This window comes from Phycodurus eques, chromosome 3, assembly GCF_024500275.1.
Source record: "Phycodurus eques isolate BA_2022a chromosome 3, UOR_Pequ_1.1, whole genome shotgun sequence".
NCBI classification, from domain to species: Eukaryota; Metazoa; Chordata; class Actinopteri; order Syngnathiformes; family Syngnathidae; genus Phycodurus; species Phycodurus eques.
Window position 1 is genome coordinate 119,443 of NC_084527.1, and position 14,264 is coordinate 133,706.

At 44.1% G+C, this 14,264-nt stretch overlaps 1 protein-coding gene across 4 annotated transcripts in view; it reads right to left on the reverse strand.

Moving 5' to 3' along the window:
- phf19 (PHD finger protein 19) overlaps positions 1-14,264 on the reverse strand; it is a 19,959-nt gene continuing 5,695 nt past the window's right edge. For 3 of the 4 annotated variants that reach the window (XM_061671171.1, XM_061671168.1, XM_061671169.1), the window contains 12 exons: positions 13,255-13,336; positions 11,370-11,474; positions 11,184-11,278; positions 10,926-11,074; positions 10,709-10,804; positions 8,350-8,539; positions 8,195-8,262; positions 6,895-7,041; positions 6,705-6,765; positions 6,575-6,639; positions 6,219-6,302; positions 1-3,687 (listed from right to left, as the gene is read on the reverse strand). In XM_061671171.1, coding sequence (XP_061527155.1) covers positions 3,441-3,687; positions 6,219-6,302; positions 6,575-6,639; positions 6,705-6,765; positions 6,895-7,041; positions 8,195-8,262; positions 8,350-8,539; positions 10,709-10,804; positions 10,926-11,074; positions 11,184-11,278; positions 11,370-11,474; positions 13,255-13,336 — 1,389 coding nt within the window. In that variant the 3' untranslated portion in view covers positions 1-3,440. The remainder of the gene's footprint in view (positions 3,688-6,218; positions 6,303-6,574; positions 6,640-6,704; positions 6,766-6,894; positions 7,042-8,194; positions 8,263-8,349; positions 8,540-10,708; positions 10,805-10,925; positions 11,075-11,183; positions 11,279-11,369; positions 11,475-13,254; positions 13,337-14,264) is intronic. The other variant, XM_061671172.1, reaches the window with a different exon arrangement.

Consider the following 14,264-nt stretch of genomic DNA (forward strand, 5'->3'; position numbering starts at 1 on the left):
GATTGGTCAAACAATGAGCGCACGCCTGTCAAACAGGTCCATGAGACCGCTGTTACCATGCCAACACAATTTCCGTTTAACGTCTGCGAGACGCTTGAATATGATCTGATGATTGACGATGATGTCAGAGGTGCTCACCAATGGCGTGTCTTTGCATAGATCATGTGAGCGAGAGCGCCGAGCATTCTGGGACTCGGCCAGCCGCAACGTTCGTTCACGAGGGTCACGTGGTGTCGGGCAAGCGTTCGCCTGCACATTTTTAAGACGTCCTTTATTCACAACCAATTGCCGCCACGGAATGAACACACACGCACACTTGAGTAGTCCCTCGTTTATGGCGAGGTTACATTCCACAAAACGTCAAAACAAAATCAGCCAAGTAGCGACCATATATTTATTTCGATATTCATATATATTTGAAAGCTTTATGCATATTATTATACAAAATATGCATGTGAGGTGCAGGTATTATTTTGTCCACTTGGGGTCGCTGTTGAGTTTGTGCTCCCGATCATTCAATGTTTACTCTTTATTATTTTGTACAATTAACAAACTTAATGTTGGAGTTGATTCAGCTGTGTAATGTGGGCGTGTCCAATGTATGGCTGCCATCCGCCCGCAGCTAATGGATGGCAGTCGTTTTGCGTACGTTTCACATTCCCAATACTTTATTGTTGTGCCAAAGTGAAAGTGACACACAACGCAGAGTCTCCGCTTCAGGTTTTTTCGGAGTTCTCTTTGGTTCACAACGCCAAGAGGCTGGCTCCTCTGTCAGCAGTCGCCATCGTCACGTTGTACAGTGTAGTATCTGTCACTTTGAACGTATGGGGCTTTAAAAGGCGAGTGACGTGAGAGGGCCTGGTGAGTGACGTGAGAGTCAGCCAATGAGAGTGTAGCGTTGGCTGTCGTTAGCTAAGGTTAGCCAGTCTGCAGGTCGTTCGTATCCGCTGTACGAATGTGCTTGTTTGTTTTGTTCGTTTTTCTTTCCCCGAAGGCAATTTTTAGTGCACCTGCACTCTATCTGCGCTCTATCCTTGACCACTTGAGGCAGGGGTGTCAAACTCAAATTCACAGTGGGCCAAAATAAAAAATTGGGACAACGTCTCGGGCCAAACTCAAAATTGAATGAAAAATCACTGCGATGAGCATGTTTCCCTTTTCTGCAGAAAAGTAGCGTTAAAGTTTATCATTGACAACAAACTTAAATTTTGCTTAAACACTGAATCTGGAATAAACAAACTTTAACATTCTAAACACCATCCATCCATCCATTTTCTGAGCCGCTTCTCCTCACTAGGGTCGCGGGCGTGCTGGAGCCTATCCCAGCTATCATCGGGCAGGAGGCGGGGTACACCCTGAACCGGTTGCCAGCCAATCGCAGGGCACATACAAACAAATAATCATTCGCACTCACATTCACACCTACGGGCAATTTAGAGCTGTCAATTAACCTAGCATGCATGTTTTTGGGATGTGGGAGGAAAGCGGAGTGCCCGGAGAAAAGCCACGCAGGCACGGGGAGAACATGCAAACTCCACACAGGCGGGGCCGGGGATCGAACCCGGGTCCTCAGAACTGTGAGGCTGACGCTCTAACCAGTCGTCCACCGTTCCGCCCCATTATGAAACACGAGAAATAAAATTTGCGATAAAAGACATCAGTGGTAATTGTATTTAAATAGATAACATGAATTCTGTCTCCATCTTCTATTTATCCATCTCCAACTACCAACTCTTTTTTCAAAGGCCAACAACAAAACAACCCAAAAAAATAAGAATGTCCTTCAATAAAAATCCAAACCTCAAACTATTAACAGTCCCTGTCTAGGAGTTGATAAAGGGCATTAAAAAAACACGAATTCAATGATGTTCTTTCTATTCTTTGTGACAGCCACGTTGCTCCGCACACGACAACACGGTCTGTCTTTGACTTTAGTGAACAGAACATCTGTCTCCCGCCCGTCTTGGAAGTCAACCGTTTTCCATCTTTCGTTTGGCCACTTTTGGGAAGGGGAAGTGTCAATTTGCTCGAGGAGACCGGTAGCATAGTTGCTAATGACTGCAACAGAAAGGGAAGGTTGCGCTCGCCGGTCGAGACCGATGGGCCGACACACTAGCAAAGCATTCTGGGATTTGTAATATTTTTTTTTTTTTTACTTGAGTTTGTTGTCACATTTCTGTGGGGCCAATTATATATTACTCGTGCAGTCTCGCCACGCAGCACTATTTGCATATGTGTTGTTGACCAATACTGACCACTCATGCCAGAGTAGCATCTGCTCCATTTGCACACTGATTGAGGAGTATCTGCAACATTTGCACAATCAACATTGGCCCAGATTATCGCACTACTCACTTGAAGAATCGGCACCCCTTGCACAATGGACTATTGCAATATTAGTCTTTCGAACTGCTCTAAGTGCTAGAGGACTCTGCATCTTTTTGTCAAAAAAAAAATAATAATTTACCGGCATTACCAGATAACTAGCAACCCTTTATTGACTGTTTTTTTGTCAATGTCTTTCTGTCTCCAAAGTGTTCTCCGTCAATTGACTGTCTGTTGTCGTACTAGAGCGGCTCCAACTACCCAAGACAAATTCCTTGTGTGTTTTTTGGACATAATTTGGCAAATAAAGATGATTCTGATTCTGATTAGTGGTGCATGTGCTATATACTGGCGGGCCAGCTGCTCTAATACACATTTAATATGGTCTTGCGGGCCAAATATAATTACATCCTGGGCCAAATTTGGCCCCCTGGCCTCAGTTTGATTTACTTGACTTGAGGGATTACAATTGGTTCTAACGGTGCTAGGCTATATTAAATGAGCTAACTTTAGCGTAGATGTGCATTTGCGTCATGGAAGCTGGTTGTGCTTTGCAGTCGACACGTTTCACTTTATTTTCTAATTGTGAAACGATCGCAAACTTTGACCTTTTCTGTGCTTCACGCACTCTTCCCTCCTGGTTCGCGCTTTTTACCACACGAGTCTCCAGTAACATTTAGTCCGTGTGGAAAAATGATCAGCGCAAAATCCCGCGACAGTGAAAACGCGCAATGCAAAAAGAAATATGCAAGAGTACGAGCGCAAAAAGCGAAGCGCGACATAGCGGGTGACGACTGCAACCGTCTATTCGGATGCCTTTTACGTTTTACAGTATACAGGCAAATCTGAGCCAGCCATTGAGAACAGGCGCTACGGAATACTTCAAAAATCTTTGAAGAAGATAAGAGCCTTTTAGGAAGTCGGTGTGTGCTTTGATCAATTTCAAAGTGTTTAAAGCAAGTGGCAGGGGCCAAACCGTTTCTTTGGCCTCTCTATCATGGCCATTTTCCCCGGGTGCAGGTGAGGATCTGAAACGTATCCCGTGCGATAAACGGGGCTTTAGCGTGCACACCGCGTGACCGAGGCGGAGACGGTGCCGTGTCCTCGCCTTGCCTCTAGTAAGGTGCGGCGCTGTCCCACTGCAACAGATACTGCAGGGCGCCATCTGCCGTGACGCGACGCGCAAGCACGTGGCACCGCTCGTTGCCGCCCGTCGGTCTGCCCGACGCCGCGGGGGAGTCGGCCGGATACGCGCCTGTCACGGTGCTTCCGGAAGGCTCCTCTGACCCCGCCTGGATGCGATCGCCCCGATGCTTGTAGGCGGAGCTCGGCAACTTCCTCTTCATGCTGCCGACCTTTCGTCTGAAGACACAGGTCAAAGGTTGACAACTTGGCTGTGCTGGGAATCAGTGACTCATTCTAAGGATTTTGATATAGCAGACCTAGATAGTCCCACTGCAAATCTTTTGTAGTGATTGGGGAGGCAGGAACGATGAATGATTGCGAAGTTTGCGAACACGACGAATGCGTCCGCAATCATTCATCGTTGCCGACTCCCCTATCATGAGATACACATTTTTATCCAGTGGAGCAGTCAAATGAAAACAGGTTTTGGAAAACTATCGGGGCACCGTTAATAACATGATTGCTGTCGCATAATTACAATGCATTGCTTGGACCTTGTGCAAGAACTATTGAACAAATAAATCCAAGATAATTTATTGTTTTAAATTGAGTGTGTTTCACAGAAAAAAAAACACACACAAACTTGCCACTTTGGGGCTAACGTACGACGATTCCAAATAGCAGACTGCGCTAGATTGCGTGTTGCGGCACTTAAACAGACAGCGTCCGCTGTTGGCAACAGGTGGAAACGTGCTGGAGACTGCCGGATTTAAGAGGCTTTTGCACTTTAGGACTGGTCCACCACACATGCAGATTTTTCAAATCTTAAGAGATGATTTTCTGATGTGTTACAGACACCACACATGAAGATACAACATTTAACAGTTTGTCGTACTGTGCGCGCCGATAATCTCAATACACAACACTACACATAAAGATTCTGTTCCACCACCGAGCGCCAAACAAGTCCTCTGAGGCACAAATTTCACGTGATTTCACGCAGAGGTCGGTAGTCACGCGCTACATTTACTCAAGTGACATTTTCGATAAACTGTACTTTACATGCACTGTACTTTTTACCTTTACTTGAGTATTTATGTGAAGAAAGATTAACACTTTGACCCCGTTACAATGATCGACATGCCGTTCGCTACTTTTATTTATCCATTCTTGCGTATGCGCATCTATTTTTAGACTCCATCTTCGACTTCCACATAGGGCGCCCGTTGCGCCAATCACTAATGTCATTTGACTCCAATTCACCAATCAGACGACACAAGGCAGTCGCATGACCTCGTACGTCGTACGTAGCCTTTGCGAGTCAATCAAAATGACTCATTTTGGGGGGGGGAAAAATCAGCCGCGCGAATGTGTTTACTGTACAGTCTCTAAGTCATGCAGTTCTTAAATTGCGACTGCCCAAACTTGGATATTTCAGACCACTTCTAACATGAGAAAATATCTTGCGGTAAGTTGATGTTTCTTTTGTTGTTTTGGGAGTGGAAATGGCCACATTAGCCCTATCCTATGGTGTCGCACACGCACACACAATCACTAAGTCTGCTCAGCAAACAGCTTCTTCATGAAGTCATTTAAGTGAATAAAGCAAATGATGTTTCTGTTAGGCATGTGTTGTTGGTTTTTTGGCAGTTAAAAATTTAAATGGTGGCAGGTGTGTGTCGACTTCCATATATTGTTTTTATTTTATTTGATGTTCATGCTCTGATGAATAAAAAAAATAAAATAAAATAAAAAAACTCACGTTACTCTTGATTTTTTTTTCATTGAGTAGTTTCTTACTCAAGTAAATATTTGGATGACTAGTTATTACTTTTACTTGAGTCACATTTTAGTCACATTACTTTTACTTGAGTCACATTACTTTACATTACTTGAGTCACATTACTTTTACTTGAGTCACATTATTCTAAAGTAACATTACTCTTACTTACAATATTGAAGAGTACAATATTTTGCTACTCTACCCACCTCTGATTACACGTGATCTCACAAAAACGAAGACGGGCCGATGTTGTCATGGGTGCGTGTTCCGGTTTTTGTCTTCCCCCTGTTTCACACACACCTGCTCCTGTGAGCATCTTCACCACCTGTGCCTCGTCCACCCTAATTACCCCTCGCATTTAACCTCGTGTCTCATTCCCTCTCGTCGCCAGTTCGTTGTACCTTTCCGTCGCGTTCCAGGATTCCTTGTTTCCACGTCACAGACTCACAGTAAGACTTGACCCTGTTCCGATTATCGACCTCGCCTCTTTGCCTCATGTTTTTGGATACTGTTGCCTTTCTTGGATTGCCTGCCTGTGTACCGACCTATGCCCGTCTATTAAACCTCTCTTTTTGGAAACTGTCCATTTGTTTTGGAGTCGTGCATTTTTGGGTCCTATCCTCTGTTCCGTTCATGACAGATGTTTGCCGAGTGGTTTAAGGATCATCTTGGAAGACAGAAGATAGTCTGGCGTTTGTCGTCCGTGGTCGGAAAGGGGCAAAATCGGAACAATAACAGCCTAATTGTCTTCTTGTGTGACCTAAAGTAGCTCTGATGGCTTTCGTCATGGAACATTTTGGAGGGCAGCGTAAGGGCAAAATGAAATTTCAAGCCATGGAAGCGCACTACAAGATGGCAGTCTCGCGATTTCCTGTACAGTGACTAGCAAGGGATTCCGAACACCGATCCAAACTTCTTGAGATTGATTTCATCAAGCATTCTCAATGGCTGACATTGATCCTGCCTCCTTTTTTAAGTGTTGTACCTGGTTGGCTGATTGGAGTGGCTGGTGGTAACAGAACCCGATGTGGAAACGTCTGTGGAGTCCTGATCGACGCTTGACGTCCGGCTGCAACACGACATAACCATCGACACCGTCACCAATGCGCCATGTGTGAATGTGAGCTTCTGTTAAAGGCTGACACGGGAGTGGATTTTGACTCTCCCTTCCTGCCAATCCTGAGCCCAAATTTAACAGAATTCCCCCCCCCCTCCCATTTTATTCTTTTTACTGTCAACAATACTGCCGCTCCTGCCTAATCCTGTTATCAATAGTGAAATTCACTCACATCACCCCCAAAATGTCAGTATATAGTGTGTGCGCATGCGTGTGCATGAGACCTCCTGAGTTCGTGCAGTTCGTCCAGGGTGAAGTCGAAGATGGTGGCCATGTGGTGATGATCGTTCTACATACACAAATGCAGATTGTTTGTTTAAACAAAAACAACAGCAACAGATGAAGTTTCCTTACACTAGGGATGGCATCTTCAAACAACCACTTGGACTTCCTCTTCCTCCTCTCTGATGAAGCGCTGTGCACACACACACACACACACACACACACACACACGATGACAACTGTCAACCTTTCGTGATGGAGAAGTGATGACTGAATGTTTGAGGATTAATACGTGCTGAATTTCTGGAGTTGAAGCAGTCACCTGATCCGGCCGATGGCCTTCTTACAGCCCCGCCCCCCTTCACAGTGAGCGCGCTCAGGGAAAAGTTTTAAGGGCGGCGTGGGAGGAACCCGCGTCCGAAGACGAAAAATGCACTTCCTCTTTTTGATCTCTTTCCCGCACAAAAACCTGAGAGCACACACACACACACACACGGAAGCACGCACGCACGCACAGGGCTGTGTTAACAGTCTGTCCGTAGCCACAATTTCGAGTCCTAACTAATATACATCTATCCCTCGTTTATCACTGGTTTAGATTCCGGACCACGAGCCGAAAAAAGCGAAATCCACGAAGTAGCGTGCATGCGCTGACATAATTCATTTTTTTTCCCCCTCCTGTCAGGACAGTCCACACAATGCAAAAATCATAATGTTGCTTAATGTCACAAAACTGAAACCAATTGTCACCTAAACCTTCTTGGACAGCTCTAATTATGCCCCTTTCGCTATCTGAAAATATCAGGAACAAAATCCCCAGTATTTTGAATTTGATGAATTTCTCATCAATATGGGTGTGCAAGGATGTTTGATTATTATAATTTTTTTTTGGGGGGGGGTGCATTCCCAAATTAGGGAATGTGTCATAATAAAATATTCTTTTGAATGTTTTTTTACGTTTTAGGCTAGGGCATTTTTTTTACCATTAAAAAAAAAAAGAAATTACAGCATGCACTCAAAATCCCGCGATGTGCCGAATTATGCACAATCTAAATAAAAACATGGGGGGGGAAAAAAAAATCCACAATGCACGGAATCCGCAATAGGTGAACCGCTGTATCGTGAGGCAAAACTGCAGTGAGGTGGGGATTTTGTCGCGGTTGGAATGTGTACTGAGTAGAGAGTATCCCCAAAATAGTGCCTTCAATATATCCCACAAAACATCTAAAAAAAATGGTGAACACCCACAACACAACACAGACTGACACAGTCCACTTAGAACAATACAATGTTATTGTCATTTATTTATTACGAACATCCACCAGCTGACGATCTGGAATGTTGCAATCATGCAACAGCAATGTCATTCATAATGAATATGAATATATTCATATTAAATTCATATATTATATATAATTAATTAATATATCTATAGATATGAATTTATTAATAATTCATATATATATTTTTTTTAAAAACTGCATTTGCAATAACTCGCTCCTTCCCTCCTCCCTGCAAAGAGAGTTTTAGGAACTATCTAGGTCCACGATATAAAAATCATCCCTGAGTGGTGAACGGCTGAACGAATGAAGGAACGATTCCAAACATGGCTTGGGACTTACTTGCTCTTGTACTTGTTGAGGGCGTCGAGCAGGTGCTGCCCCCTGTCTGCCGGAGGAGTGTTTGCCAACTACACACACAAGCAGATGTTGGGCGAGAAGAGGGTTAGGCTGAGGGTCAGGCTGGGCTGGGGTCAGCTGGCGCTTTCATTTTGTACCTTTCCCAGCTGTAATTGTTCCCAGTGCGCAGTGACAAAAGACAGGATTTCTTCCAGCTCAAAGTACTTTTTCTTGCTGCTGAGCGATAGGTTGTAGAGAACCAAGTGGACCACGTCCACCCAGCGAAGACACAAACGCCGGACGTGCTCCGAGCCGTTGTTGCACACGCAACACACAAACAAGTAGAACCTGCAGACAGAACGGCGTTACGAGGCCGACACCAGGTCAGCGTCGCACTCCAAATCATCTCTCACCTTTGTTCACAAAAATCACATTTCCCGTCTGAATTGTTTTTTCGACTTATAGAAAAGGCCAATGACATTATTCAAGGCAAGTTTTGCTTTTTGTTATTGGTGAGTGCCTTTCAGCGGGCTCTTTTTTTGTCATACAACTCAGATGGTCGGTTACTTGCTGGAAACTAAACACACAAATGTTTTTGATGAAAAACAGTCGCTAGTTGGTCGAAAAAGTTGCGAAATTGACAACACTTTCGTAAACAAGCTCCTCCCTGTTAGCGGCCAAGTTATTAGGGGAAAAAAAGAAAAAAAAAGAAAAATAAGTCGATAGCCAGTATATCGGTCGATATATGAAATAAGGAGATTGATATACACAAGATATACAGTATACCGCACACAAACACTTTTTTACTTGGGTTTCTGTGGACAAATGGGTAAAAGGTTTTAAATTTTGAACTGCTGAAAACCCACCCTCCTTGCATGCTATTTTTTTTTTTATTTCCTGTATCCACTATTGCTGCTGAAACGATGCAAATCTTCCTATTACAGGACTAATAAAGGTTATCTCAAATTCTTATAATAACCAAACCATGATTCAAGGGAAAGAAGCAGAGCAATACTGAAATTAAATAAGGAACTTTAAATAATAACACTGTCAACATAAAGACTGTAAACTGTATAATATTTAGGGACGTTCCGATCCAACTTTTTCACTTCCGATCAGATACTCATATTGCAGCCTTGAGTTTTGGCAGATACCAGTCCGATCTGATATCAGCAATAATCATACATAATTTACTTATTTTGGAGTATGGAATGTTAGAAAAGGCTTGATCAAATGATATTACTGAAACAGAGAACAATAATCAGCAACCGGAAGTATGAGAAAAACAGACCCATTTATTGCTAACCAACCAATTCCAAGTCTTGACCTCTGACGGGCCGTGTGGTGCATACAATGAGGTACAAACTTGCAGTAAGAGGTAGAATTCACCATCGAACAGTGTTATTATATTGAAGAATATATGCCAGAATATTGTTATATTGTCTATTTGTATCTGTTTCTACATTGTTTGTGTACCAATATTCATTATTTTGAAAGATAATTTTCATGAGTTCGTCAATGGTGTTTTTCATTCACTGTGTGTTAGCATTGAGCTAGCGATTTTTTGTGAACAAAAATGAAGAAAGAAACCAAGTCTGTGATGTATTTCAACATTCAAGAGGTGTAACTCTTTTGTGATGCTTGTTTAGTTATCCAGTGAACTTCAACTGGAATTTCAATGAACGACTTTTAGTAAGCTACATTCATTCTTACTTGTTACTATGTTACCACCTTAGCAAGCTGTTGTTGTGATCACGGCGGCTCTGCACGCCATCCGGGCGCTGCTGGATAGAAGTGCTGGAGCGGCGCATGAAATCGACTGCTTTATAAGAGTGGTAAAATCAGAGATTTTAGATTCAGTCCCATCTGATCCGATACTGTTTTTGTTTTTGCTGACATCGGACCGATTTCCTAGCTCAAAGATCGGATCGGGACACCCTAAATAATAGTCATATTAGATAAAGGTGGATGTGGGAATTTGCACTTGCATAGCTTTGATTATTTATTGGGGGGTTTAGATAAGGGGATGTCACTAATCTTTGTCAAGCGCAGGCGTGTATAGATAGGCCTTTGAGACTCTTTTGTGATTAGGAACTCGTCAAACAAACTTGACTTGAATTGAACAAAGATGAAACTTGCGCAATGTTAAAACACACACACGCACACACACACACACACACACACAAACGCTCTCCTTGACGTACCCAAACACTGTTTTCACAAGCAGCACTAAAGTGTGGTGTTATATTGTTTTACAAAGTCACAGCTTACTATGAAGGAAAAATAAAAAAATTTAAAAAGGAAATTTCTCTTGCCGTTTCACTGAGCTGAGTGAGTTTAAGCCGGAGAGATTTATGAACCACGGGCAATGCAACCCAAAAACTTCATACATCGCTATCATATACTGAACGTGGATTTTTAGAGGATACACTATAATCGGCCCGCGATTCATCGGTGAGGCTCGAGTCGAGAGCGATGACCTCAGCCCGGCCCAAGTCAGAGGAGGCGTGTGCGCACCTGTCTCCAAACATCATGCTCTCCTGCAGACACTGTGTGCACGCCTCGTGGAACCACTGCTCACATTGGAAACACTGAAGCATCTTCAGATACCACCTACGCACGCATGTGCGCGAAAATACACACACACACACACACAGATCAGCTCACCAGCCACTAAGACCCCTTTAACATTATCACTCTGTATGCGTGAGTGTGTGCGCGTGTGGTGTCATACTCTCCGGGGCCTCCACAGTAGCAGTAAGTCTGCTGCTGATTGGTCCGATGCTGAGAGTCCCATTCCAGAGCGTTCAGATCGTACGACAAAACCTGCTTCATGGCTAACAGAGCATTAGCCAGGGGCCCCTTTTTCAGAGCACCCCCTTTCTGTAGGGAGGGAAGGCGAGGACGCTCACATCATTCCTACACATACAACTTCTTCATGAAGGTGTGTGTGTGTGTGTGTGTGTGTGTGTGTGTGTGTGTGTGTGTGTACCCTGACAGCCAGGGCAAAGACGCAACGTCGACAGAACCAGGGACTTATGTCACTGTTGCCCTCGACAGCAGGAACATGACACTGCTGGTGGAACCCTGACATGCGCAGACAGACAATGTGATCACAGCCGCTCTGTTTGTTGGTTTCTTTGTTTTTTTAAATACATTTTTATTCAATAATTCTTACCTATGCCACACTTTCCACAAATGAGGATTTTGTTTAATTGACTGGCAGAGCTTGGCCCCGTCTCTTGACATACCGAGCAGCGAGGTTCCTCCCCCGGCACACCAGCTGCAACATGATTGGATAAATCCTTAGTTACAGTTACAAGGAGACAATTTTTTTTTTCTAATTGCCACTTTCTCTGTTTCAGGCTATGTTCACACTGCAGCGCAATTCCCCTTTTTTTTTGCCCAATGTGACTTGTATCTGATTTGTTCACGTCAATGTGAGCAGTACAATTCTGATTGTCTCAAATATCCCCCTCTTTCGTATGGGGATATAAGTCGGATATGCATCCAATCCGAGCGCAGTATGGACGCTCAAGCTGTATTTACTTCCGTGAACTCAGCGCGTCGCGTTTGTGGTATGGTAGCATTTATTGTCAGTCTTCAATATATGTGAAAAATGCAGAGGGCCAAAATGACTTTGAAATTTCTACAACCCCAATTCCAATGAAGTTGGGACGTTGTGTTGAACATAAATAAAAACAGAATACAATGATTTGCAAATCATGTTCAACCTATATTTAATTGAATACACAACATAGACAAGATATTTAATGTTCAAACTTATAAACATGATTGTTTTTAGCAAATAATCATGAACTTAGAATTTTCTGGCTGCAACATGTTCCAAAAAAGCTGGGACAGGTGGCAAAAAAGAGGAATGCTCATCAAACACCTGTTTGGAACATTCCACAGGTGAACAGGCTCATTGGGAACAGGGGGGTGCCATGATTGGGTAGAAAAGGAGCTTCCCTAAATTGCTCAGCCATTCACAAGCAAAGATGGGGCGAGGTTCACCTCTTTGTGAACAAGTGCGTGAGAAAATAGTCCAACAGTTTAAGGACAATGTTCCTCAATGTACAATTGCAAGGAATTTAGTGTCACTATCTCTAATCCGTACGTCATGGCCTGACTCACCACTGTCTTCTAAACTTTGGCCTTCATCCTAGCAGAGACTCTTCTGTCACATGACACACCTGACACCTTCCTCCACCCGTTCCAACCTGTTCACTTCCTTACCACCTCACCTGGGCAGCCGTGGCCCAATGGTTAAGATCATCGCCTGCCACCGTCCAACATCCCCCGGACTCACGGCTGTGGTGTCCTTGAGCAAGACACTAATACCCTGAAATGCTCCCCGGGCGCTTCAGCTGCCCCCTGCTCCAGTGTGTTCCACTAACATGTGTATGCGTTCACTGTGATGGGTTAAATGCAGAGAACAAATTTTGTGTACGTGCATGCATGTTCATGACAATAAAAGGTGATTCTAATTCTAATTGCTCTGGACTGTTGACCTCAAGTATTTCAAGCCCTCCACCCCTTGCTATCTCTTCTCCCTGAAGCCTCACTCTTCCCCCTCCACCCCTCTCATTCCTGCACATATATTGTGTCTTACTTTGGCTAATCTTCATTCCTCTCCTTTCCAGTGCATGCCTCCACCTTTCAGTTGCTCCCCCTGCTCCCTGCCTTCATTGCAGATCACAATGTCATCTGCAATCATGGTCCATGGGGATTGCAGTCTAACCTCATCTGTCAGCCTATCCATCACCACTACAAACAGGAAGGGACTCAGGGCTGATCCCTGATGCACTCCCACCTCCACCATAAACTCCTCTGTCATACCTACAGCACACCTCACCGCTGTTTTGCTCACCTCATACATGTCCCTTTACTATTCTAACAAATTTATCTACCACTCCAGACTTCCGCATGCAGTATCACAGTTCCTGATTTCTAATTTCAGATTGGATTTAACAAAAAACCCAAATTGGGCATAATCCCCTGCAGTGTGAACATAAGTGTCCGTGTGTGCGTGTGTTTGCGTGTGCACACGCATGTCTCACCATGCTGAATGTCCTTCCATAGGACCCAAAACTTGGAGTTGTCCTCAAAGGTGACGAAGCAGCTGTGTCTTGGTGGGCTGAGCTGTGCACCAATCAGATCAAAGTTGACACACGTCCACACACATACACAAACACTGTGGCTATCTTGTGTTTGCGGTGTAATGACAAGAGTGTGTGCAGGCAAATTTATACTCCGAATTCATGCGAAAATTATGGAAATTAGAAGACGAGTAACGTCCATCCCTCCATCCATTTTCTGAGCCTCTTCTCCTCACGCGGGTCGCGGGCCTGCTGGAGCCTATCCCAGCTATCATCGGGCAGGAGGCGGGGTACACCCTGAACTGGTTGCCAGCCAATCGCAGGGCACATACAAACAAACCACCATTCGCACACATTCACACCTACGGGCAATTTAGAGTTGTCAATTAACCTAGCATGCATGTTTTTGGGATGTGGGAGGAAACCGGAATGCCCGGAGAAAAGCCACGCAGGCACGGGGAGAACATGCAAACTCCACACAGGCGGGGCCGGGGATTGAACCCCGGTCCTCAGAACTGTGAGGCAGACGCTCTAACCAGTCTTCCATCGTGCCGCGGCGAGTAACGTATGACAACAAATATGGAGATGATTGAGAAGGTGTGAATCATGTTTTTCCCCAAACAAAGTATTGGGTAAGTGCGAGGGTATTGTTGAGTATGTCGCTGTTTCGTAAAAAGTAGTGTGGTTGCTGTTGTCCATAATATGCGTATCGAACGTAAAGCGTAAATCTGTTTCACGATCCTGTGAGTCACAGCAAATGTTGGACATTAGAAAAATCTCACAACACTCCGAAAAAAAAAAAAAAAAAAGACAAAAAAATACTTAAGTAATGATGGGCTCGTCTAAATGTATTGATAAATGTGAAATGTGAACACTTTGCTTTTATTCTGTTGTATGAAAGGCAACAGGTGGATACACTTGCAGCAGATTTCTTCTGCCTGTCACAACCGCATAGACCAACAAAGACGTTT